This window comes from Sebastes umbrosus, chromosome 20 (genome assembly GCF_015220745.1).
Source record: "Sebastes umbrosus isolate fSebUmb1 chromosome 20, fSebUmb1.pri, whole genome shotgun sequence".
Lineage (NCBI taxonomy): Eukaryota > Metazoa > Chordata > Actinopteri > Perciformes > Sebastidae > Sebastes > Sebastes umbrosus.
Window position 1 is genome coordinate 8,747,149 of NC_051288.1, and position 27,181 is coordinate 8,774,329.

Here is a 27,181-nt window from a genome sequence, read left to right on the forward strand (position 1 = left end):
GCTTTGGGGTCACTGTCATTGCAGATTTAAAAAGTACAGCTTTGAAATCGCTCAAACTTGAAGAGAAAATTGACATATTACTTGGCCTCAAAGCAGCGACTATCACAGGAAAAATGTGTACATTTTGCAAAGTTTTCATTATACAACTTCCAATTTGATAATTCTAAGAAGAAAAAAAGGAAATTTGTGTGCCCAACAGGCAAGAACAGCTGTCAGTGTGTCAGTATGATGACTTGACTATGACTTGCCCCAATCTGCATGTGATTATCATAAAGTGGGCATGTCTATAAAGGGGAGACTCGTGGGTACCCAGAGAACCCATTTTCATTCACATATCTGGAGGTCAGAGGTCAAGGGACCTCTTATTGCCTGTTGGGCTTGAGTTTGCCATGTTATGATTTGAGCATATTTTTTATGCTAAATGCAGTACCTGTGAGGGTTTCTGGACAATATTTGTCAATGTTTTGTGTTGTTAATTTCCAATAATAAATAATACATTTGCATAAAGCAGCATATTTGTCCACTCCCATGTTGATAAGGGTATTAAATACTTGACAAATCTCCCTTTAAGGTACATTTTGAACAGATAGAAATTGTGTGTTTTATTTGCGGTTAATCACGATTAACTATGGACAATCATGCAATTAATATTAAATATTTTAATCAATTGACAGCCCTCATTGCAATGTGATGAAAAACTCGCTGTTACATTGAAAATATTTTTTTTTAAAAGCACTATGGCTGTAAATATACCATTAATATGATATAGTAAACAAATGTAACTGCATTTTACAAAGTGAGAGGGTTTCACCTGGAGTTTTACAGGCTCCGGTAGCTTCATCTGTAACAGTCCTTCTTTAGGCATGTTCCTCCCTCCGTCCTCTCCATCCTTCACCACCTCCAGCTCCGTGTGTGCGTCCTCCTGCCCTTCCCCTCTTTCAGAGAACACAGACGGTTCAATCAGCCTGAGGATGTTCTTCAGATCTCCACTCTGAAACACTCCCATGATGAGCAGGGTGTAGAACAGCTTGATGAGGGGGACGAAGAGAAACTCAGTGCTGCCTCCTATTGGATCCCGTACGTGCATGCTTCCCTCCCGCACCGCCTCCGTTAGCATCTCGATGGTTTTCATTTTCAGTATATCTAAGGGGAACTCGGGGCTGTACTGGAAACAGTCTCCCGATCCGTTGTTGCCGTTGTTACGAGACGACGGTCCGGTCCCGCAGACAAAACTCGGGGACGAGAAGTGCATTCTGGGTCTCAGGGACGTGCTGAGGCCGATGCCCGGCAGGCCGTGTTTCTTCTTCTCATCTGGAAACAGGGTGATGCTCTTGGTTTCGTCCGTCATGGGAACAATGTACTCGTTGTTCATCATGAGGCGAGCCGTGGTGTAGCTGCTCAGGTGGATGTCGATGAGGAGGTCGTAGTAGCCCGCACGAAGCAAACCTGTGGGTGAGAGACACCCAGAAGAGTACTTTTACTTTAGATGCTTTATTTATATTTTTGCTAATAATGCTTCTGTACTTTCACTTAAAGACTTACTTTGATACGAAACTTTGAATCCGACTCAAGTTTTTTGAGGGGAATCAGTCAAATAGCTCCACTTGAGCCACTTTTTATGTGTTATGTGTGTGTATGACATAGATGTGGAATCAGCATTCCCACAACAATGGGAACCTTAACCTTTAAGCACCTTTTCATTTCATTCATTAAAACAGAGCTTGTAGTGTAGTATCTTTACATTGTAGTATTACCAATTCTACTAAAGGATCTGACTACTTCCAGCCCTTCCTACAGTTATGCCACACTGCATCATGCAATTATGATCAAGTGTCTCAAATCTAAATTGTCTTCTTACTATAGGAAGAAACTATCGAGAGCTTGTAGGGAATAGTGAATGAGGGAGAGAGGTTGGAAACAGTCGTGAGCTATTAGATGGCATCAACTTTAGCTTTAAGAGCAGGCTCTGACTATTACCTGACCTCTACTTATTTCTCAGGGACAGGCTGTAACCTTGCATGCAGTTATTCTTTCTACGTGCTGTGTGTGTTACCTGGCATGTACTTATTCTCTATAGCCTGCAGGAGCTGTGCCTCGTCGACGTGGGAGCAGAGGGCGTGTGCCACCCGGTTGTTTCCCAGAGCACAGATTGCCGAGTACAGTCTGAGGGTATGGTAGTGAAACTTTAATAAGTCCCTCTGCTCTGACAGCTCCAGGACATCCACCGACCTGGACAATACACAGAGAGATACTGCATGAGAAATGAGAGCACGGGAAAATGAAAAGGTGTGTGTGTGTGTGTGTGTGTGTGTGTGTGTGTGTGTGTTCTTGAGATTACTTATAAAACGGTGCTAAAACACTCGTGTGTACGGAGATCGTTAAACGTATTAGTGTGGATGTAGAGAAAGATAGAGGGGTGTGTGTGTGTGTGTGTGTGTGTGTGTGTGTGTGTTTGTGTGTGGGGGTACTTTACTTGTTCTCCTCAGGTATGTGCAGAGACATGAACTGCAGAGGTTCGTTACACTGGACCAGCCAGCCGTGTCTGTCATTCACTCTGGATGCTGACACCTGAAAAAAAACAGACGGCATACATTACATTTCATGTTGCTGTCCACCCGCTGTGCAGCACAGCATACTGCCCATACGCAGCACAGTATGGGGGAGTCATAAGACTAACCCAGCAGCTGATACAGCTGAAGCTCAGCATCATTTCAATACTCTCTTTATAGAGACAAGCATCAGTTGGGCTTTCACTGTAAATTAGAAAAATATCCACAAATCTATTTTCCTGTTCAAAAACAGTTGATTCACTAATATATATCCAGATTTATTATTTTTTTTACAATTTTGAAAATGATTTTTTATATTCACTAGAAGTATAAAACATTACATGTCCCTCATAAATTATAAAAGAAAATACCTCTAATTTGTGAGGGAAATGTCTTTATTCTTTGTTTTTTGGGTTGCTGGGAAAAATGTAATAAATAATGCCTGACAATGACATTATGATATATCTGACTTCAGGACATCTCTGACTACATACATGCTGAAAATCAAACATTTTCACTGGATTAATTTAGATATTTTCCAAAGTAAAAGTCCCTAGAAGTGTATGATTCAACTTTTTCCCATGGTCTAGTGTTAAAAATGGTTAACAAAAATCACAATAAATCATAACATCGAACCGCAATACTTAAAAATCGCAATACATATCGAATCGGTACCCAAGTATCGTGAAAGCATCGAATCGGGAGATGTTTCGTCCCAGCCTTACAAATTGTTAATACATTCTTTACATTTCTTTTCAGAACTGTCAGCCTTTACATCCCTTTGTTCTATACATTGCACAATTAGTGATTTGCACATTGTGCCAAAAAGCAGTGTCTACATTTCTCTCTTTTATATCAGCCAAAACAAAACCACAAAAAAGCAAGAAACCGCAGACCTGCTGTACTATAAATAGGTAGGAGTTGTTACTGTACCTTGAGGAAGTGGTTGGGAACACGACTCCATAATACAGGGGTGAGAAACTGGACATGAAGCCGTGGAGGACACTGAGGAACTGGGTTCTTCCTCTCACTCTTAAACAGACCAGCTGACAGAGGCATCACATTCTGACAGGAGACAGACATGTTGACAATGAAACATCACATAAGACAACGCTGGACAGAACAAAGAGGATGCTGTGGACATATACACACTCAAGTTGGTTTTCATATTAGTGCTCATTAATCTGGTTATGTATAAGACATCATTTCATCCCAAACTGACACGACATTAGAGACTTTAGGGTGTGGTCATAAGTAAAAGGATTGTTTAAGAAATGTTCTGTTTCAAATATAAATGATTAATATATGAATTAATAAATGTCATCAAATGTAGCAAAAATAAGACTAAAAATAAATGTAGCCAATAATCAATTGATAAAATGACACCCCAGGACACATGTTGAGTGACAGCCCCCTCGTTTGCTTAATGAGGCAGAAATGCATAAAGAAATGAAATAAGAAATGTGTAAAGAAAAGAATATAGAACTAAATAAGTATGAGGAAATAAATAAGGGGTGAATGCAAAGGGAAAATTGTGCAAAAATAAATATACAAAATAAAGTATAAATAAATAAATAAATATATACATTTAAAAATAAATAAAAAAAATAAGTAAATAAAAATAAATGCAAAAAGTAAATAAATAAATACATTTCAAATGTTATAAAAATAAATAAAAAAAATAAATAAAAGGGAAAATTAAACAGAAGAGTAAATATATAAGGGAATTAATACAAAGATAAATAAATAAAGAAGCAAAGTGTGTGTTTGTGTGTGTGGGGGGTCCTTCTCACCTTAATACGCCCCAGTTCGAACTGGAAGACATTGGGGCTGGTGGCCTTGGCAAAGACTGCTGGGAACAGCTTAGTACTGGGCTCCACCTGTAGGGATGAGAGAGTGCTTAGCTAGTCATTTAAGTCCAACTGAAACCACAATTAGTCATTCCTTATTTGCAGTCCAAAATCAGTTTAAAATATTGTTTTAATCTAATGTAATTGTTTTTGGTTATTGTAAGGAATAAAAACTGCAGCCCAACAGGCAACAACAGCTGTCAGTGTGTCAGTGTGCTGACTTGACTATGACTTGCCCCAAACTGCATGTGATCATCATAAAGTGGGCATGTCTGTAATGGGGAAACTCGTGGGTACCCATAGAACCCATTTTCATTCACATATGGATTCCTTATGTTTTCTAGTTTCATATGATGCCAGTATCTTCACTCTAGCTTTAAAAGTGAGCCCGGTAGAACCTAAAAATTGCAAGTTAAAGAAATGAGTGGCATTAAAACAAATTTGCATTAACGCGTTATTATCGTGTTAACTTTGACAGCCCTACTAGAAAGCTAATGTGGGTTGTTGTTCAAAGTCTGTGGCTCTTTGTGTTATGTCTCAGCCTGCAGCCAGACTGTTAATTAGTGTCACTGTCAGCCGATAACAGATCGGTGATGTTGGTGCTTTATACATGTTAAAATGAAATGATTTGATTGGCTACATGAACAGAAGTTCTGTGTATACGTATACAGAGAGCCAGCGGCATTCCGACTGGATAATGCAAATATAGGGAGTTACATCATGAAACCAAAGAAACAAAGATTTAGTTTTTAGTTTACAGAGCATACAATATGTACTGTATGCTGGAGCATAACAAACATGTAGTTTGGTTTCAGTTGGACTAACAAATATTGTCGAAAAGGAGAATGTGGATTAAATATAGCTGGTGCCAGACTGTTGTAGTGAGAGGGATGTTAGAAGAAGGCAAACAGAATACATGAGGATAAAGAGAAGAAACAAGGCAGGAAGGAAGGAGGCACATTATGATGTGTAAAGCAATATGACAGGAATTACAAAGAGAATCAGGAAGAAAGAAGAAGAAGGAAGCAAGAGGTGAATATCAAATATTCACCTGGTAGTATGTGCTGAGTTCTTTGCCATTGGCTGTGAATGTCAGCAATCCGTTTGTTGTGTCGACCAGACAGCCGATCTCTAAGCCGTTGTTGTTCCTCCCCTGACCGGGACTGCTGCTCTCTCCGGCCCACACCATGTAACAGTTACTGCGCTTTATACTGAAGCAACAGAATTACAGCCGACATTATTATAAATATTTGTAATTATTATACAAATTCAATAATTTCCACTAAGACATGGGTTAGCTGCAACTTGACTAACCTCTCATGAACTTTGCCCTTCTCGTCTCCCAGGGTAACAGTGACAGTTCGGACGTTGTGCAGCTCAAAGCCCGGGTCGTACTGGTGGAAGTCAGAGGTCACCCAGCCCACCCAAACGCTGCTGGGCTCCTGACCAGGGAAGATCCGCACAGAGTAGTAGTGCTGCACAGAAAGAGAGGAGCGATTAAGTCAAGTTTAACTGCATTGCCCCTTGAGCACAGTCACTTTCCTCAAGGGCTTCACAACACCCATATTATAAGACATTAAATTGATGCATTGAAAGAGCACCTCTTTAATAACATCATTTTCTAAAAGCCAGAGCAAATAAATTCTAATTTAATATTATGTAACAAATGTAATGAGTGAACTGTAACACTGTATGTAATATATTTATAATTTATTCATTTCAAAACCATCTTGTGCATCTTTATCCATACTTAATTAAGGTAATGATTTATCCCCTTCTGACAGGTATTTCCCGTAATTCCCAGATCTGGCCTGTTCTGGTCTAATAATAGAAACAAGATATCTCAGGATCAAAGTCTAATGTCACGATGGCTGTTCCTGCACTTTCTAGATGTCAGGTCACAAAGGCAGTGTCAGAATGGTTTGACATTACCCCTTCTATGCCAGCAAATTGTACTGCAGTTATATATGTATCTTAATGATTAAAATAGGCCTGCAGCATTTTTCCACCACACTTGCTCTCCTGGAGAGGGGAGTTACTCGTCATCCGTAACATGTAAAGTAGAGGTGGGCGATATATCGAATATACTCGATGTATTACGGCTCGTTCTACGTGGGATGTTGTAAATGACTATATTGCGAACATCGAGTACAAATATCAATTGTAATTTTTTTAAGCCGCTGGCATCTCGCTTTGGCGTTTCGCTTTTCCCGCGGCTCTCTCCCTCCCACAGACACACTCGAGTATGCGTGGCGTATGAGCATGGATGTGCGTATGGGGCGTGTGTGCTTGTATCTTGAGGAGAAGCAAGGAAAGAGCCTGGAGAGAGTGAAAGAGGTGAAGCGCCAAAGCGAGTTTATATGTGTTAAGGTTGGAAACGTTGATGGAAGATGCCAGCCTCCACTTCGAAAAAAGACCTGTCAAACCTTCCCCCACGTTGTTTTGCGGTACGTGTATATACTAGACATTACGGTATTGGTACATGTCCACGGGGACGTTTTTTATCGCAAGGGATCGCCTTGCTTCCCAGCATTGGATGCTTGATGGGCTCCGGCTAGACACGAGGCACCTGATTGGATGAACGCTTTCCCCCGTGGGCTGCTGCTCCCAGCTTTCAAACCGGAACCGACATGGCGGCTCGTTTGGAAACTTTCTTCTCTTATATCACGAAAATAGTTCACTGTATGTTTCTGAAAACATTTTATGCGAGAAATAAGTCATGCAGTTGCTGAATCTGTCTTCATCTTAAATCCTCGGGCGTTCTATGATACCAGTATCTTCACTCTAGCTTTAGAACTGTGCGAGTTATTATCGCATTAACTTTGACAGCCCTATTTATAAGCCTTATCGCCCAGCCCTAGTAACATGTATATTGCATGTGAGTGTTTTTGTGAATTGTATTTTGTGTATTGTCTTACAGTAGAGGCTTGCATGAGGAATTCATATTCATCTCTGTCATCAGCCATCACCTCCTCTGACAGACGAGCAGATGATGGACAGCTGTTGTCTGGCTTGTTTCTCTTCAACATGAACCTGGTAGATCAGACGGTTAGTTTAGGTTCGTAAAGTTTAAAAATAGTGACTGCAAAAGTTGGATGTAGATATCAGATTTCATTTTTAAAACTGTTGATTTACCGCTGCTTGAGTTTGGAGGGCTTCTCCTGGTTATAATCTTTGTGGTTGTTGAATTCGTCTCTGTCCGGTCCATTGGGACCGTTGTGACCATGAGAAGACTTCATCAGGACCTCAAAGTCTGACACAGTTTCAAAGTCCTCCAGCTCCTGCAGAAACAGACAGTGAACACAGCACACATATTCTCAATCATATACCCAACCCTATTGTTTAATCCGGCAGGTAAATGTGAGCAGTGAGTGGTGACGTGATGAGCTTTCCTTTAATAGTTCAACAACTATTGAACAATGAGATGTACAGTAAGCAGTTCACTAGAGAAATTCAAGATAATGTGCAGCAGCAGAATCTACAATAAATTCTACTTGGGCAGTGGTGGAAACTGCTACACAACAGATGGATTGCATTTGAGTGTGTGTTGTACATGCCAGTGTGTTTGTGGTACTGTTACCCTCTTTGGTGAGAAGAGGCTGTCGCTGGTTGAGGATCTGGAGAAGGACTCTGAACACTCTATGGGCATGCTCAATCTGTAGAAGGTAATGTCAGTGTAACTGTTCTGGGAACCAAATGACCTCTGGGTGACCTTTAGGCAAGGACACGACTCCACTGTCCCATCTATCCTTGTCACCTGAAAAAGGAAGCAAAATTAAAAACTTTAGTTCTGTCTGTACTGTCAATTTTTCAACTCGGCTTGATTTTTCAGTAGTTTATTGAACAGTTTTGGGGGAAAAACATATAAGATAAAAACATGTTTAGAAATGTCTTAAATGTGATTACGCTTCAGTCCAGATCTCAGGCTAATGCCATTGAAAGTTCTAACAAAAACCTACAGCAGATTCTACCAGGTGCTAGCTATGTGGATCTGTATTGCAGGTGGCTCCCCTCACCTCCATGTGTTGGTGGTTGGGGGGGACGGGAACGAACTGAGGCAGCCTCTTGCTGAGCCACATGGTGACGTCCCGGTTCATGTTGACAGCAAACGGTTCGTAGCCTTCCTGCAGGCCGCAGATGGTGAAGTACTTCAGAGTGCTGACGTCTTTACCGAAGTTCATTCTGCCCGCCTGACACACACCCAGACTGGACACTGGGATAAAACCTGGGGATAGACAGAAGAAAGTAGGGGTGGGAAGAAAAAAAAACCGATTCACCTATTGAGATTTTTTTTTTTTTTTTTTTTTACAATTTTGAAATAAAATGTTTTAATGCCAGAATTGATATAATATCTTCATTTGAGTCTATGCGGAGGTAGAAGGAAGTTACCGCTTTTATTGTTGTAGTCTGAGTAACATGACGTCATATCCGTTCCGTATCCGTCAACCAAAACAAACCGCAGCGAGCCGAAACGAGAAAGTAGAAAACGGCGAAGGGTCTGCATGGATACGACCTGCACCCTCACATGTTAAATCCAAGGTGGTAAACACTACACATCCAGTAAAGTATGGAAACACTTTGGGTTTCACACATTAACAGGAAAAGCAGAGCTAGACGTTACGGCTAAAGCTGCATGCTACCTCTGTCACGGACGGGAAACGTTATCGTATCGCGGTAACGTGCGGTCAAGCCAGCCGTCACTCGCATCTCCTTTGTCAAATGGGCTGACACTACAACTGTAGAGCACCCATATACTGACATTTATGTTAAATGCATTCATTTCAAAATAAGGTGTTAACAAAGTTTATATACAAATACATATATGGAAATAAGATTGATTGGATTATATTCACCAGAAGTATAAAACATTTAATGTCCCTTATAAATTAAAAAGAAAATATCACTAACTTGTGAGGGAAATGTCTTTATTCTTTGATTTTTGGGGTTGTTGGAAAAAATGTAATACATAATTCCTGACAATGATTGATATATTTGACTTCAGGACATCTCTGACTACATACATGCTGAAAATCAAACATGTTTACTGGATTCATTTAGATATTTTCCAAAGTAAAATTCCCTAGAAGTGTAGGATTTTGCTTTTTCCCATGTTCTAGTGTCAGCACTGACCTTCACCAACTTCAAAGTCCTTGAAGGCCAGCTCCGATCCAGAGTCATCCAGCAGCACTTCTCCATTAAGTGTGAACATCATGGTGTGTTCATTCAGATCCACCATGCAGCCCACCACGTCGCCTGTCTGCCACGCACGCCCAAAGTGCTCATTACCCTGGTTCCATCGCTGGACCTAAGAAAAGAAAAACCCATCTACCCATTTATGCCTAATTTGGACATTTAAAAAAAAGAAATTGTTCCACTTTAGTGCCAAAAAACTGAACAAATGGAATGTGTAGAGCGAAGAAAAATGCAGCCACCTTGAATCCATCAAAGACAAAGGCCTGGTCATCAGATCCCAGCTCCTGGTCTGGAAGGCATCCTGGCCTAGCCCAGCCCACCCTCATCTCTCCTGCTGTTAATACCTGGAGGACAAGCAGGAACCGGGTAATATTCACTTCAGGAAAAAACAATAAAAGCTCAGTGTGATAACTTGACAATAGCTGTTGGAGTTTAGGAGACATTGGGGGGAAGATATCAAGTATTTTCAAGTCAAAAGACTCAAGTCCAAGTGAAGTCATGAGTCACTGATGTTGAGTTGCAAGTCTTTTCTGACTTTGTCAAGTTGAGTTTACAGTCATCAAATTTGTGACTCAAGTCTAACTCAAGTCCAAGACATGTGACTCGATTCCACATCTCTGCTACCCAGTACACTTTAGTTCAGAATAGGGCATCGTGAAGGGTCTTAGATAAGCTAAAAAACGTTGTTACATCCTAATAGTAAATATCCTCAGAGCAATACTATCATATCCTGTGTCATCTTCTTACCTCCAGCTCAAAGTACCACTTCCCTGCATTAACACAGTAGGTTTTCTCTGCTCTGAAAATGCGGAACCTCTCAGCAGATACGTTGCTGGGGTCAGATTGAGCTGCTGGAAGAGAAGAAGGGAAAACAATAACATGTTATTATCATATGTTGTAATTTTGCATAATCAAGGTAGTCAATTTTCCTCCAAAAAAAATATTATACTAAACATACAAATATTCCTAAAAATGCCAAGGGATACAATGAAGGGTAGGTACTGTACCATGGTCCTGGTCAGGAGCTTCCAGGTTGTAGCCATATCCCAGCAGAGTCCTGACGGCCTCTCTCAGACTGTCTTTGTTGGACTTCTTGGTTCTCTCATCCAGCAGAACGTAGGGGACCAGTCGAGGGTTTCTACGATTCTTCACATCCTGAGGAGCATACAAGAATAGACCAGAAGAATGGAAAGTAAATACTTTATAGTTTTCTTTGTGCATGGAGGCAACCATTTAGTCAGCCAACTGGGTGAATTGTGAAAAGTGAAAGTGTTCTATCTTCAGTGTTATCCACGAGCTACTCACACCAAGTGGTGATATTGCCTCTGAAGGAAAAATGAGCAAACCTACGTGTATATTCTGGGTTTCTTGTTTAAAGATGCAGCTGTCATTGTCATCTTACAACTGATGTGCCATTCTTCTATTGGTACTGGTCTTATATCTTCAATTGAGGGAAATTAAAGATACCTTGAACTGGAATTCTGACTAGTCAGAATTAAATGGTGGATATCTGAAACTGGAATTACGACTAGTCATGATTCAGTTGCGGATATCTGCAATGTGAATTACTGATATCTGCAACTGAATTGTAGATATCTGTGCCTAGTCAGAATAGAATTAGGGATATCTTGAATTAGAGTTTTCATTAGGCAAAATGACATTGCAGATATCTCTAATGAATATCCTCTCTAGCTATTAAATGCTAAAACGGCTTGCCATAAGTGCACCTCAATTTGACTAGTAACATTCAGGATTGCTCCGCACTGAGATGGCATAAGCTGTGGTTGGCCCAGTACAGTAGCTGTATGTAGGTGTGCCCTCTGTGAATTACCATCAGAGATTGGCACTCAAGCTGCCAACTTGTACTAAACTCACATTTATACTATTGGATTGTTTTAAAAAATCAAAATGAGGAGAGAGAGGAGGAGGCTGGTGGTGGGGAGGGAGAGACAACGAGGGGTTCCGGCTCAGATGCCACGGATGATGAAAGTGCAGGCAGGGTATGCAAATTAGGGCAACTATTCATCATCTTTCATAAAACCCTGCTGTTACCAAAAGAAGGGTGCAGCCAAATCAAGTGCTGGTGCGACTAACTGAGACAGTTGGTAGCAGTGGAAAAGTTAGTCTGGAGCGCTGCAATCACACAGGTCATCCAACTGGAAAACTCAATAAGTGACATTCAGAGATACCTGAAACACAATTGTTCTCAGTCTCAACACATAACCAAACCCACACACGGCGCTTGCGTTTAACAATATGCGTTATAGTGTCCTACCTGTTGGATGCCATAGGTCCAGCCCTGGCGGATGCGATCTCTTGCCCAGACGTTGTGCGCGTTCTCAGCCAGTTTGTCCACCATGGCTTCCTGGGTGGAGGTCAGTTTGATGTGACTCAGGTCCAGAGGAGCAGGTTTATAACCACCGGACAACTCATAGCTGCACAGATAAGAGTTGAATCACTGAATCGTTAGCTAGCCAGCTGCTCAACAACCTTCATGTACTGAAGTCTAAGCCCCCAGACACACCAGGAATGTCAGGAGCGCGTGACGGCTGTGTGGCGTGGCGGCTGCGTGGCGTGGCGTGGCGGCTGCGTTTCTGCTGCTGCAGCTGCTGCTGTCAGCCCTTTCTTTCTACATAGAGTTTGCCTTTCATAATGGCCATTTAATTTCATTATAAATATAATTTATATTTATTTTAGACAGAAAGGTTCGGAAACGTGTGGTAATTTGTAAATAATAGTAATAATCCACAATTAAAACTCTGTACTATATTCATTCATGGAGCTCTCCAAGTCACTTCGTGTTCTACAGCATTGTCCGGCACATACAGTATTTCAGAATAAAAGCCTCATGTTAACAAATGAAGGAATTCTGTCTACAGATTGAGAGCTTTTATTTCAAAATGAAAGCAAGAAGTGTTGATTTAAACCCTATACTTTATCAATTCATGGAGCTCTCCAAGTCACTGCAAGTTCCACAGCACTGACTGCTCATAATTCAGAATAAAAGCCTTGTGTTAACAAATGAAGGAATTCTGTTCATAGAAAAAACGCTTGAGGGCTTTTATTTTTAAATGAAAGCAAGAAGTGTTGATTTAAAAATAAGTCTTTACTTTTTTTCATCTCCATAACAGATAGACCACAGAACTGTAGTAATCTTGCTGGTATGATGTCAATATACAGTCAATAGATCACTTTCACTGTCTGTTGTTATTGTGAGACGCGCGCGACATGTGTAAAAAATAGGCGAGACCTCTATTCTCTAGAAGAGACGCAGCTGAGGGACGCGCGTCTCACGCGGGCAGTGTGGCTTTCCTAACCTGTTAACAGAGACGCTGAAATAAAAAGCAACAGGTAATGCAGCCGCCACGCGCTCCTGACGTTCCCTGTGTGTCCGGGCTATAAGAGCCTCTGGCGCTCTCTTCATCTAAATACCGGTTTTGTTTTGCCCTATTAATCATCTCATGAAATGTCCCATCAGTGTGTCATTGAGGTGACTTACGTTGATGACAGTTTCATGCTCTTGACTTTCTCTACAGCGTGTTCATCTGCTAGGCCAACATGGCAACCCAAGGCCAGGAGAGTTCTGTAACACACATACACACACACACATATGATCAAACACGTAATTTGATATTGACCCAAACACGTTACCATCACCAATACTCCCACATACAGCATGGAGACTTTCTTAGGTAGAATCTTATGTATGAAACACGTTGTGTGTCATCGGGGCTTAATAGTGTCACAGTTAAATATTTGGTCTAAATGTCATATGTGATGTTGCTCACTGCACTGATGCATTACTTGAGAGTCTCCAGAGACATCTGTAAGTTGTAGCTCCGCTCTTGCTCGGGAAGCTTGGAGAACTCCACCAGACAGGGATGTTGCCGCTTGTTATCATCTCGCACCTGAAACACACAGAAGACACATAGAAAACTAGAATTACTAACTCGCGCTTGTATGTCTACGCCAAAGCAGTTTCAGCTTACATCCATGTCTGTGCAAACATGTCATCACCTCATCATTATACATTTTTGAGTTATTGCCAAGAATGTGTTTTGTGAGGTCACAGTGACCTTGAACTTTAACCACCAAATTCTAATTCAGTTCGTCCTTGAGTTCTAGCAGACGTAGCAGTCGCCGCTGCGGAGGCATGAGAAGCAAACATTAGGACAGTAACAACATCAGGACAGTTTACATCAGGAACGATACGGCGCAAAGCACATTTCTCCACGCCGGTCAACAAGAGATTCTGCTCCTCTGCTGTTTGTTATAGAGCTCTCTCTCTGTCTGTCTCCTTGTGTGTGTCTTTGTATGTGTGTGTGTGTGTGTGTGTGTGTGTGTGAGTTGTATGTGTAGTGCGTCTGCTCCTCTCTCGCTCTCTGTTTAGACACAACTGACAAAATATGTGGAATAAGTACATCATTTAAAACCCATTGTCTCAAACAGCAGTGACACGAGGCTGTCTCTAATAAATTTTGAAAAGTGATTGGGGGGAGGGACTGGGAGGACAGCAGGGAGAGAGGGGAGGGAAGTCAAAGCGTTCATGGGCATATTTTATCATCTTATCAGAATCAGATCATTTATATCATATATAATATATCATTTATATTGTTTATAGTAGATCATCAGTGTGTTTGCTTGCCAGATTCGTTCGCGGCACGCAAAGAAAATAGACCAGATGCCGAAACTATCTCTGAGGATTGCAAGCCGCCCGCGGTGCTCCGTGTGCTGTGTTAACAGCTCAATTGATTTACAGTACATGGGCGCCGAAAGGACACAGGCAGCGCTTTTCTGAAAATCGCGGCGCTTCCATTCCTGATGTGAACCCGGTGTTAAGGGAGCCTGTTGCTTGGCACCCTTTGACCTCAGGACACGGAGAACCATTGGACACCTGGGCACATAAAGTTATAGAACTGGAGTGACATCCACGTTGGCTTCAGCCTTGAATGTTTTCTCAAAAGACCCAAATCTTTTAGGTTTTTAAAATAGCTTCAAATTAGTGTCATTTCCCCCTCAGTCTCTCTGACTGGACCGCCAAATCAGCGGAGCAAAAGTTCTATTACTGGGAAACTACTGACATCTGTAGGTCCGCCCTGACATTGTCATGGGGGGGTTGCTGCCTTGTGTGTGTTGTGTTTCATTCCGTCGTGTCACCTTAGTGAGCGAGCTAGCTTTTAGACTAGTCTTTTCCAGGGATGAATGAGTGGAACTGTGAGAAGTTAACAAGAAAAGTGGAGGAATGGAGAACAGAGTGACCAGGAGTAGATCAATTAAGCACTGTAAAATAATAATATATGCCCACGTTGTTTATCCTACTACGCTATTCCCTTGAGAAATCTACTATAAATGAGTAAATGTTCTTTTGTCTTCTTCTGAACTCTGCTCCAGCTTAAAATAGCTTTCAAGCATAAAATAGCTTTCAAGTTTAGTAATGCTGTTAATGCAAAATTCCTACCCCACCTATGTTATGTAACTTAATAATAGTAACATCAGACAATTTTTTGCCTCTATTTAAGTGGCTGGAGTGAAAATGAGTCATCCTCAACATCTGCGGTTTCAGAATGATGAAGACAGCTGGAGAACAGTTAGATACGAAATAGGATGGAGGCTCTAAAGGGATGATTTTTTTTCCTTGGCAATGATCACGTTTTTCCCAAATGGTGCACAGATTTTTGGGCATTCTATCATCTCAAAAAAGTGAGTGCACATAGCTGTCTTAGATGGGAAAAAAAATCTCCTCACAACGTTTGGCTCCAAGTCTGGGTCTGACGGTGATCAAGCATTCAATGACAAGACTTTAAGTCGGACTTATTTAAGTTCTATTTGATAACATGCTGTATGTAAAGTGTTTTCCTTAAAGCTCCCATATTATGCTCATTTTCAGATTCATACTAGTATTTTGTGTTTCTACTAGAACATGCTGCAATGTTAAAAAAAAAGTTTATTTTTCTCATACTGTCTACCTGAATGTGCCTGTATTCACGCTATGTCTGAAACGCTCCGGTTTAGCACATTTCAATTGAATTGCGACTGAATTATAACAGAATTGTGTTGCTAGGCAACAGCTTGGGTCCATGTCTACTTCCTGTCAGCTGATATCATTCACATACACTGCAACCGGAAAAAAACTGGGACACATTTAGAATGTTTACCTTTAAAACTGTGATACTGGTCTATATATATTGTACAGTTGTGACATCACAAATGGACAGAAATCCTGACGGCTCGTTTAAAGACACATTTTCTGAATTCGGGCTGTGTGTATTTATCCGTGGATTGAGCTTTTCAATATTTTCACAGTATTTATACTGCACTTAAACCTGCTTTATAATAAAAGAAAAAATCGCCCTTTTTACAATACAGGACCTTTAATATTCATTTATTCATTCACGAAGTTGGCATAAAAGTCTATAATATAAGGAGGGAGACAGCTGCTCTGATTATTTCTGTGGTTGTACTCTTTTTTTTTTATACTGCGAACATGGTGAACGGGAAAAAAGGATTTACATAGGCTGATCTGACATGAAATGAATCTCACTAATTAGCACATTCATTTATTCATAGTTTGAACTTATCTTAATTTCTTTGATCGTAGGAGATGACACTTATATGTGACATTAATAATGGCTCTTAATCAGTGGAACAAGACCTCTCTCTGCATGTTTACCCTTGCGCAGCCTTTACATTAAACTGACAGTTCAGTTCAGGCTTGTGTCGTGTTGAAAGTGACCTGCTAAGCTGTAAGGACTCTTATTACTTATTCAAACATGAGTCCAACATGTTAAATTGCCATGAGATTCATGTAAAGAGGAACATGTCTGAAAGGGGCTTACTGTATAGTCAGCGTTTCACATACAATATTGAGCTGTTTGTCTGATACTCACTGCCCCGAAGGTCCAGCCCAGTTCTATCTTGTTCATCACCCACAGTTCATGGATGTTTTCTGCGAGTTTCTCCCTGATCCTCTCCAAGTGAGGTGGCAGCACAATCTACACACACACACACACACACACACACAAAGTGTGAAGTTATTCATATATGAATATATGACAGACTTACACAACACATTTTCTTACATGATGCACATAAACATTTACAATACTCCCACTAACAAAAACAACTAAATACTGTACCACATCAAAATGTCTAATGTCTGTTTCATGTGTTTTTGGTTAATATCTGTATATTTTGTTACACCTTTGTCTGTCTAATTTGTCACCTGTATGTAATATGTCACACTGACAAAATAAAAACATTGGCATGAAAGAAAACATTCACTGGGAACAGTGGCATTATAACATATTTTGGAACATTTTGAAATAAGAAGCGCTGGAATTAAATAAAAAAAAATACCATAAATGAGCTCATGAAGTAGGATAAAATAAAATGTCATAATAAAGAAATATTTAAAAATGGATTGATATATTTCACTACTTCATCGTTATATTAAAGTATATATTGTGTCTGTATCTATTCATAAGCTGATTTATTTCATAATGTCTTATCTATCTAATATAGCACACTTCTCTAAGCTGGTGACAACCCTGGCAGAGGTCTGTACCTGGCTGGTGTCCACAGGTGTGGGCGTGAATGCTGCCTGGCTCATGGTGACGGTGGGTCCCAGCAGGTCTTTGGCTTCGGTCTGGTCCTGACTGGTCTCCAGCTTCAGCTTCTCCCTGGGCAACACCGCCTCAAAGCAAGGAGCGTAACCTGGAGGAGGGAGGAACTTAAACTCCCCGTGACGACCCCCGAGGAGGAAACGCACCCTGCAGTGGGACAGGAGGAGGAGAGATTATGGTTTAGAGGGTATGATTTCAACATGGAGAAAATACATTTATTTACTTTCCCAAACGTCAAAGGTAACAGTATGCACAACCACCAGACAATGACTGCATTTTCACTGACTTGACTCCTGCAGAGAAGCTGGCCACGGGGAAGAAGAGGCCGTCAGAGTTGAAGTTCTCGAACATGCCTTGGACCGGCTGGCCGTTGATCCTGAAGGAGATACTGGGCACACTGAGGTCCAGGCAGCAACTCACCACATCCTCTGCTCTCAGAAGATGCTGATTGGGTGAGCTAACAGTCCGCTCGATGCAGCCTGCACAGGGAAGACAGAGTTTAACTTTTAGTCTGCAACATGGGAGCATATGAATTTTGAATCTGCCATATGCAACAATCTGACTCCATATTCATCATCAAGGTCATTTCATCTGAGTTCTTCTAGTTTGTTTGTGTAAATCAATAACATGAAAGCATATGCAGTGAATTATTTTCATGGTATGTTGTCTTACTATTTGAAAATGTGTAGAGTAGCTTGTCCTAACTTATTGCTATGCAGAAAGATATACACATATTATTTAGCTGATTATTTATATAGTATAGTACCAGTCATACCTAGTTATATTACCATCACCAAAAAATGTTGGCATTAGTAGTTCTAATTATATATTATTAACTGCTTAGAGCTAGTGTTAGGAAGGTAAACAAGTCATAATTTCCTTTCTAATATCTATTCTATATTGCTTTGGAAACATCTCCTTCTAACAACTGGATTTATTAAAGTTTCTTGACCAAAAACTTCATTTTACAAGATTACATTTGAATGCATCATGATAACGTTATGATTTACCTTCTGTCAATAGTCATTTTACTGAACGCACCATAATGTAATTCAATGGAACCTCCGTTATGCTGTTGGCAGACGAGCCGGTCACTATGATTACCCTGAGCAGCATCATGGGAATGAATTCTAATTATAAATTATATAATATAATTGTCTGATTAAGTTAGTTGTTCCAAATGTTTTTAAAGTTGTTCCTCAACGGCTTATTTCGGAGCTTTATGTCTTCTTCACTCACACTGAAGAACTTCCACACCGACGAAATGTTGTATGTGTGTGATGTAACTGACTGTGCCGCTGTGTGCCGACGTAAAACCATCATTTGGCGGCTGCACATTTGTGTGTCGCCGGCAAAAAACTCGGATATATGAGCCTGCTGAAAACCATCCGACTTCGTTGCTGATCGACGGTGCATCTCAAGCTGTTAGTTTAGGAAATGCTTGACTTAGGTAGCTTGATTTCTATGAGCGGAGCACGTGTTTTAAACGTCGATATCATAGTCGATCATGTTCATTTAATTGATGCAAGCCAAAATCGTGATCGTGATTAATATTTGGTTAATTGTGCAGCCCTACCTGAACCTTAAAACCAAGTCTTAACCCTAAGGCCTTTGCAGAAGTGAGGACCAGCCAAAATGTCCTCACTTTCCAAAAACATCCACACTCTGTTGGTTAAAAACTTGTTTCGGTCCTCACTATGTAGTACAAGAACACACACACACACACACACACCTCACCTGACCAGAGGTGGAGTCCATCAAAGCCGTAGGAGTAGAGGTCATCACCCACCCCATTGCCACCCCACCCCTCTCCCCCGCTGGGGTAGGGTGCGTAGCCACTGGTGTTGGCCCAGCCCACCCTGAGGTGAGAGGCCTCCGCTGTGACGAACGGCAGCGCCTGATCCACGATCAGCTCGTAGTACCACTTCCTGTACTGAGCAGAGCCGTCACTGACTCCCAGGAAGATGTTGGGACGCATGCTGTTGGGAAGATGAAGCAGAAGAGAGGCTGTCAATGACCCAAAATCTGAAAATGACCTTCCAACAATGGGTTAGAATGACAACTTCTGTGTATTCAATGTAATTTTTTCCATTTTTCAAACACCATAAATGAAATGAAATGAAATGCGTGTGTGTATACCTGCTTACGTGGTTGATCAGGCGGGTCTGCAGTAACAGATCTCTTCCTGGCAGCAGGTTGTCACAGATCAGGTGCTGGTTGGAGCGCACTGCCACGCCGTGACACACACACAGTGAACACAACACATCTAGAACCTAGACGGTAGCACACATTGCAGATAATATGTCAGTGTTTTAAATATATTATATTATTGTTACAGTGTGAACATACATAATACTGACACAAAGACTGAACTGCAGGATTCTTTATAGATTTGATTGGACAGGATACAGGCATAGATGGACTGTGGGAACGGGCCTACCGGGCACAGGCTCAAAATGAGCTCAAAAAAACATAAAACAACTAAAAAGAGACTCAAAGAGACCACAAAAAGACCAAAACAACTACAAAGAGATGCAAAATAGCTGCAGTGAGACACAGAGAGACTTACACTTGACTATGAAAAGGGGCAAAACAACCACAGAGACACAAATTGACTACAAAGAGACTCACAACAACCACCAAGAGATACAAAATGACTACACAGAGACTCAAAACAACCACAAAGAGACTCAAAACAACCACAAAGACATACAAAATGAGTACAAAGAGACAAAATGACTACAAAGAGACTCAAAACAACCAAAAAGAGACACAAAATGACTACAAAGAGACTCAAAACAACCAAAAAGAGACACAAAATGACTACAAAGAGACTCAAAACAACCACAAAGAGAGACAAAATTACTGCAGAGACTCAAATGACTACAAAGAGACTCAAAATGACTATAAAGAGACACAAAATTACTAAAGAGAATCAAAACGACCACAAAGAGACTCAAAATTATTACAAAGAGACTCAAAATGGCTACAAAGAGACTCAAAACAACCACAAAGAGACACAAAATTACAAAAAAGAGACTCAAAATGACTACAAAGAGACACAAAATGATTACAGAGACATAAAACAACTACAAAGAGACAGAAACAACTAAAAAGAGATGCAAAACAGCTGTAAAGAGACACAAAGAGACACAAAGCAACTACAAAGAGACTCAAAACAACCAAAAAGAGACACAAAATCACTACAAAGAGACTCAAAACAACCAAAAAGAGACACAAAATGACTACAAAGAGACTCAAAACAACCACAAAGAGACACAATATGACTACAAAGAGACTCAAAACAACCAAAAAGAGACACAAAATGACTACAAAGAGACTCAAAACAACCACAAAGAGAGACAAAATTACTGCAGAGATTCAAATGACTACAAAATGAGACTCAAAATTACTATAAAGAGACACAAAATTACTAAAGAGAATCAAAACGACCACAAAGAGACTCAAAATTATTACAAAGAGACTCAAAACAACCACAAAGAGACACAAAATTACAAAAAAGAGACTCAAAATGACTACAAAGAGACACAAAATGATTACAGAGACATAAAACAACTACAAAGAGACAGAAACAACTAAAAAGAGATGCAAAACAGCTGTAAAGAGACACAAAGAGACACAAAGCAACTACAAAGAGACTCAAAATGACCTCAAAAAGACGCAAAACGACAAAAAAAAGGGGAAAACAACCACAGACAAAAAATAACTACAAAAAGACAAAAACAACTACCAAGAAAGACAAAACCACAAAGAGATACGTATCGACAACAAAGAGACACAAAACAACGATAAAAAGAGGCTAAACTATGAAGTCTGTGTGTCTTTCGTATGTAGGAGAGGTGATGGGGCCTTTTGCATGTCTGTGCCCAGGAGCCCTTTGTCTCATAATCCTCCCATGGCTACAGCTCTGTTTCTTTGCCTTGAGAAATGTCTTGTGGTTATCTCACCCTGCTCAGTTGAGTGCCTCCAGGAATTTATTACAATGTATTCCATTCGAGGGATTTCATACAAAGATAAGTTGAGACATATGCCTACATTTTTGAATCACTGCTACTGGCTGGCTTGTTTCATCCAGCACTGTGCCCTCAGCTGCCTCAGGTTCTGCACACACATTCCTGGAAGCCTTTTCACTCCACATACAATTATCCATGTGGATTATTTGCACATTTAGCTGATTTTAAAGGTGTATAATGGAAGCTTGTGCACGTGTGTGAAACTCTTATTTTATTTGAAGATACACTGCACGTGTCTATGTTTATCTATAAGAATAAAAGTAAGTGCCTCTACCTTGTAGTTGCGTCCATGCTTGTCCAGCAGAGATATAATGGATTTGATGTGTCCCTCTTTGATTATGTTCAGTGCCTCAGGACTCTCCACCAGCACACAGTGAAGCACCTCTAGTATACCTAGAAATACAAAATAGGAATAGTAAGAATGACTGCATATACACAGAAAGCATTCAAGAGCAGGGGTCGTATTCACAAATCATCCTAAGGCTAAAAGACAAAATGACTCCTGAGTCACTGAGACCTGCTCACAATCAGTCAGGTGTACGCTTCATTGTGTTGGCATTTGGAAAAATACAATGATATTTACGGAAGCCCTGAGTGGCAAGGTGATTTTTTTTTTTGCGGGCATTGTTGGCACAAAGTTGATCTTGTCCGTACGAGATTTATGTACAAATATCATGTCATTATTATTATTATTATTATAATAATGGCATTCTTCCCTGGTTATATTCCAAATCAACCAGGGGAAAGAGGTTGTGAAACATTAGGAGGAAAGGCCGACTGATTACAGCTGATGAATCTTTCTAATTACAGGGATTGTGTGTATTTTCAGAGCAAGTTTGCCTTTGCCAAATAAACGCAAAGACTCTCATTGATTTAGTTCAGGCTAAAAAAAAGTTTATCTCATACGTATAACATAATAACTCGTATATATGAGATAATAACTCGTACGTATGAGATAATAATTCGTAAGTATGAGATAATAACTTGTACGTATGACATAACTTGTACGTAGATATAACTTGTACCTGAGATGATGACTCGTACGTATGACATAATAATGCGTACGCGTAACATAAGAACTCGTACATGAGATAACTCGTACGTATGAGATAACTCATACGTATGAAATAAAAACTTGTATGTATGAGATAATAACTCATATGTATGAGATAATAACATGTACGCATGAGATAATAACTCGTACGCATGAGATAATAACTCGTAGGCATGAGATAATAACTCGTACGTATGAGATAATAACTCATAAATATGAGATAATAACTCGTACGTATGAGATAATAACTCATAAATATGAGATAATAACTCGGACGTATGATATAATAATTCTTACATATGTTATAATAACTCGTAAGTATGACATAACTCGTACGTGTGAGATAAACAATGCCGCGCAAAAAAAACAAAAACACTTTGCCGCTCAGGGCTTCCGTAGATAATGGACTTATAAAGCAGGCATTTGAAGGAGAACAAGTAGATAAGGATCCAATCAGCTAACCAAAAAAAAAAAAAGAAAGAAAGAAATCCAATAACAGCAGAGATGAAGATTTGCCAACTCTGCACTTCTGTGACTGGAAAATTACAGTTTACACTACTGATGAACATGGATTATCTCAACTTTTCTTCATCAGAATTATAAAAACTAATCAAGAAAGATTTGGTTTGGATTTCTTTTGAAAATATTCAAACTAATGACCAGAGTTCTTTCACCTGCTGCTGCGTCTTGAGAAAACAGAAATTGGACCGTCGGACTTCAACATGATCACTTTCTGATGATCAACTGCATATTGTGACTATCCCGTTAAAGACGAGCTGACCTACCAGAAGAGGCCTCCAGTCTCTCCAGTCTGCTAATCAGCCAGTCCAATGAACCGGAAAACTGAGCACAGTTCTTCCTGTTCCCTCTGATCAGTGCAGCTGGGAGGAGACAGAAGAGGAGAGACGTGACTTCAGAGGTGCTACTTTTATGTAATAATGGTAACCCACAATACTGTAGACACAGCTTTTCTTACTATTTCTACATACGTGTTGATCTCTGTCCTCTGATTGCAACATTTGTGTTTTTGTAACATAATATTTCCACCGAGGCAATTTTCATCTCTTTAAACAATATCAATTTAATTTAATTTGATTACTTTCCGTAATGCCCTTTGTACAATCTGCTTTACGATAATAGAATTTGTTGTAATCATATATAGTAACTAGTATGTGTGCGTGTGTATACCCAGTAGTTGGTAGAGGGAGTTGAGGATGGAGCTCCAGGCCTCTCCTGCCTCCCTTCCTACTGCCTCAGCAAAATGAGCTGCACTGCTGTAGACGTGAAGACGATCAATACACTCCAACACCAGGCTGATCATTCCCTACAGACACAGAGGTGTTGGTTTCACTAGTTTATTCAGCTGGATTCAGATCATTATATTGAAATGAGGTGGACGAGAGAGACAGATGGTGCATAGCAGTAGGCTTTAACTGTTAACACTGCGAAGGCCAAATTGTTGCAGTCTTGAAGAAGTCCAAATTAAACAGTGAGACATTTTTATTATTTTTTATTTTAACAATAAATGGAGCAAATTATATTGCTTACTAGAGGCAGTGCTGGAATGTAACTAAGTACATTTACTCAAGCACTGTGCTTAAGTACTATTTCACAGTACTTTACTTGAGTATTTCCATTTTCTGCTACTTTATATTTATACTCCACTACATCACAGAGGCAAATAGTTTACTTTTTACTCCATTACATTTATCTGACAGCTTAAGTTATTAGTTACTTTGTAGATTCACATTAATAATCAATATGAATACATAAAAATCAACTAATACATCACTATATATTATTATAGATTAAGCTACCCAGCAGTATATAAAGTAATGAAAATTAGCCACACCTTTACCAGCTGCAACATTAAACTGATGAACACATTAATGCATCAATAATTATAATCTAGTAATATAATGTGTTATTCTGAAATGGACCATTCTGCAAAATTAGTACTTTCGATGCTAATATTTTTGTACTTTTATTTAAGTAGGACTTTTACTTGCAACCGAGTATTTTACACTGTGGTATTACTTTTACTTAAGTAAAAGATCTGAGTACTTCTTCCGCTGCTGCTTAGAGGTAGCATGTACACATACATGGATCCAAGAGTTAAATCTAACCAATGACTGTAATGACACAGGTGAATAGCCATCTTATGTGACTTTACCCTTAAATGTCCATAAGGGACTTATGTTGGCACAATCCTTTAATTTGAGATTTTACTTTGAGTGTATTACAGTGAAATGTTCATTTGTAACATTATGAAACAGATTTTGAAATCCCCCCTTCATACTAATTCATGGCTATTTAGGTAAACAATAACACACACACACACGCCCCTACCTCTTCCTGAAAGAGGTTCTGCCGGTTCTTCAGAGCTCTCAGGCGGTTCTGCTTGTCTTCATGTTCCAGGTGATCTCCGGGTGGTTGGAAGTAGCCGATCAGATCCTGCAGACTCAGACTGACTGAATCTATTGGGAGTTCGAGAGTGGAGCTCTTCCCCTTTTTCCTTAGAGTGTCCAGACCCCTGGAGCATATAGAGTAGAGGACGTCAATCACTGTCTTTATAACGTGATACGTTCTCACTGTTACTCTTCTGATCTATGCTGCTGTAGTGCTGTTGTTTACTGCATGATATAAGCTGCAAGTATTGAGTGCCAAGAGAGTTCAACACATCTTAATGCACAGACAAAGACAAAGACATGTATGCTCTGTGTCCTCTTCACATAGGTGAATTGATTATTTTTCCCACCCCTACTGACTGGGCTTGCAAATGCAAAAATGCTTGTTCCTAACAAGAGCTGATACTGTGCTGAGACTTCAAGCAGGAACACAGCTGCTTGCAGCTTTACATAAATAAGGCACACAGTGAAAAATTCTTCCCTTGTATCAAGCTACTCTGCAGGATCCTGCCACATTTTCACTGAAGGAGCCAGTTCCAGTTCTCTCTTCATATTAAAGAGGACATTAAATCAGAATGCAGCATGCTTGCTGCCTCACATATACTGGGTACATTAAGTGCAGGATATTTGCTTTCAATTAGATGGCTATCAGTATCTTGCCTCGTGTTCACTCCAGAGGAGACATCTTTTCCCCTGAGCTGCAATTTTGCTACCATTCGAGGGAAACAAAAAGCAAAAAGCTTGTTTCTTCACAGGTACAGTCACATTATGTTGCAACATGATCACTGAGTTAACATAGCATGCAAGGGGATTTGCAGCATGCTTGTTGCTTGCATATAATTCATGTGCACACAGGACAGTGGTGTAAACTGACCAGTTGTGTTAGTGGGTTTCATCAAGGTGATTTCAAGAATCATCGTGTTCCTGTTGAATTTCTCACAGCTGCTTGGATTCATTGTGGAGAACGCTCATGTGCAAATAAGCCCTTTTCAGAAGTGCATCACTACTTGCTGCGATAAATCCCTGGCAATCTCAAACTGTCACATTCATTTTTCAGATTATTATGCTGCTGCTGGTGTTTAATCCAACCTGATACACACTGCAGCCCCCTCCTCTGCAAGTGTCTTATTACCTTCCTTTGCTATGGTATCTCTTGCCTTCTTATGTGGTGTGTATTACATATCTAAGTGTGTGTGTGTGTGTGTGTGTGTGTGTGTGTGTGTGTCTGTGGTAATCCACCTGATGAAGAGGTTGAACAAAAACACAGTACTGCGGATGACTCTGGCAGTGCGACTCTCCTCATGTTGTGACCGAGACAGCGTCAGCCCGTCGTCCATGTGACCCTCATGGTGCATGATGGCCTGAAATAAGAAGTAAGGTTTTGAAAAACACTAATCCAATTACGCCAGAGATCACAGGGGGTGCGCAAGGATTTGTCTGCTCTAAGGTTGTCAAAATTAGATTTGCTCATGTATAACTAAAATCATGATAATAACCCATTTACTGGATAATTTATACAAAAGTCTGGATATAAAACTATTTAAAAAAATATGTTTTTTGCTACTTAGAAGCAAAATCTAACTAAATATTCTGCTTCAGTCCATATTTGTTGGCGTTTAGCCTTTCAAAAACAACATTTGCTCCTCTGCTTGATGCACACAAAGGGAGACGAGGACCTGTATTAACAACAATCTAATCTAATCTATATAGCAGAAATCTAACAACACCATAAATTACATTTATTTAACCACAATAACAAATTGACCATTATAGTAAATTAATTAAGTCATAACAAAAAGATCATATTATGTATCTGTATTCGCTCGGCAAATCCATCAAGATGTCACTTTAGTTATGTAAATGACGAGCTACAGTATATTAAAGAAAGTTGATTTAATATAAAAAGACTAACTCATTTGGTACACTCAATCACTTTATTCAAACTGAGGATTTTGTTCGAGATCCGCCTTTGACCTGCCGTCTGAGCTCTGGCGGGAGGTTGAGAGTTAACTGCTCCGGCGGTCCCCATTGGGAAACAACACCACGCTGCTGGAGGCCCAGGCCAGGCCCACTAGAGGGAAGGGAGGCACGGGGGAACCAGAACCAGGACAAAGCCGGACAGACTGTCAGACCCTGCTGCAGTAAAATGAGAGGTTTTCTAAAGGGAGCCTGGTGCTCGGAAACACTACTGCTTTTGTCCACAGGGACCGCCAAAATCAACACAAAAGTAATGTTCCTCGTAGTAGCTTCAATCAGTCCGTCTAAAATGCACAGTCATGCTTTATTTCACCTTTGGCATGACTGAAATTCTACATTTAACAGATGTGAGCTGCTTCATTGTTCGCTCAGGTGGGTCTTCCTCCTTTAACTTCCTGACATTAGCTCCATTCAGATGTTTGGGCCTTCTTCTTTGTTTCTTTACCATATAACAGGTGCACCTAAAGTTTACCCTAATGTTAACACTAGAGCTT

The 27,181-nt window shown here is 40.2% G+C and overlaps 1 protein-coding gene across 16 annotated transcripts in view; it reads right to left on the minus strand.

Annotated features, from left to right (window-relative positions):
* ryr2a (ryanodine receptor 2a (cardiac)) overlaps positions 1-27,181 on the minus strand; it is a 167,245-nt gene that overhangs the window by 71,849 nt on the left and 68,215 nt on the right. For 9 of the 16 annotated variants that reach the window (XM_037754086.1, XM_037754069.1, XM_037754074.1 and 6 more), the window contains 28 exons: positions 25,950-26,071; positions 24,652-24,835; positions 23,491-23,626; positions 23,088-23,183; positions 21,523-21,641; positions 19,354-19,487; positions 18,952-19,193; positions 17,501-17,693; positions 17,157-17,361; positions 16,480-16,584; positions 13,397-13,500; positions 13,092-13,175; positions 11,868-12,027; positions 10,600-10,747; positions 10,340-10,443; positions 9,832-9,936; positions 9,530-9,704; positions 8,416-8,624; positions 7,980-8,156; positions 7,535-7,680; positions 7,318-7,432; positions 5,714-5,874; positions 5,451-5,610; positions 4,343-4,429; positions 3,483-3,614; positions 2,474-2,568; positions 2,054-2,229; positions 812-1,446 (listed from right to left, as the gene is read on the minus strand). In XM_037754086.1, coding sequence (XP_037610014.1) covers positions 812-1,446; positions 2,054-2,229; positions 2,474-2,568; positions 3,483-3,614; positions 4,343-4,429; positions 5,451-5,610; positions 5,714-5,874; positions 7,318-7,432; positions 7,535-7,680; positions 7,980-8,156; positions 8,416-8,624; positions 9,530-9,704; positions 9,832-9,936; positions 10,340-10,443; positions 10,600-10,747; positions 11,868-12,027; positions 13,092-13,175; positions 13,397-13,500; positions 16,480-16,584; positions 17,157-17,361; positions 17,501-17,693; positions 18,952-19,193; positions 19,354-19,487; positions 21,523-21,641; positions 23,088-23,183; positions 23,491-23,626; positions 24,652-24,835; positions 25,950-26,071 — 4,509 coding nt within the window. Of the gene's footprint in view, positions 1-811; positions 1,447-2,053; positions 2,230-2,473; positions 2,569-3,482; positions 3,615-4,342; positions 4,430-5,450; positions 5,611-5,713; positions 5,875-7,317; positions 7,433-7,534; positions 7,681-7,979; positions 8,157-8,415; positions 8,625-9,529; positions 9,705-9,831; positions 9,937-10,339; positions 10,444-10,599; positions 10,748-11,867; positions 12,028-13,091; positions 13,176-13,380; positions 13,501-16,479; positions 16,585-17,156; positions 17,362-17,500; positions 17,694-18,951; positions 19,194-19,353; positions 19,490-21,522; positions 21,642-23,087; positions 23,184-23,490; positions 23,627-24,651; positions 24,836-25,949; positions 26,072-27,181 lie in introns of those variants that run through there. The other 7 variants (XM_037754084.1, XM_037754083.1, XM_037754079.1 and 4 more) reach the window with 3 other exon arrangements.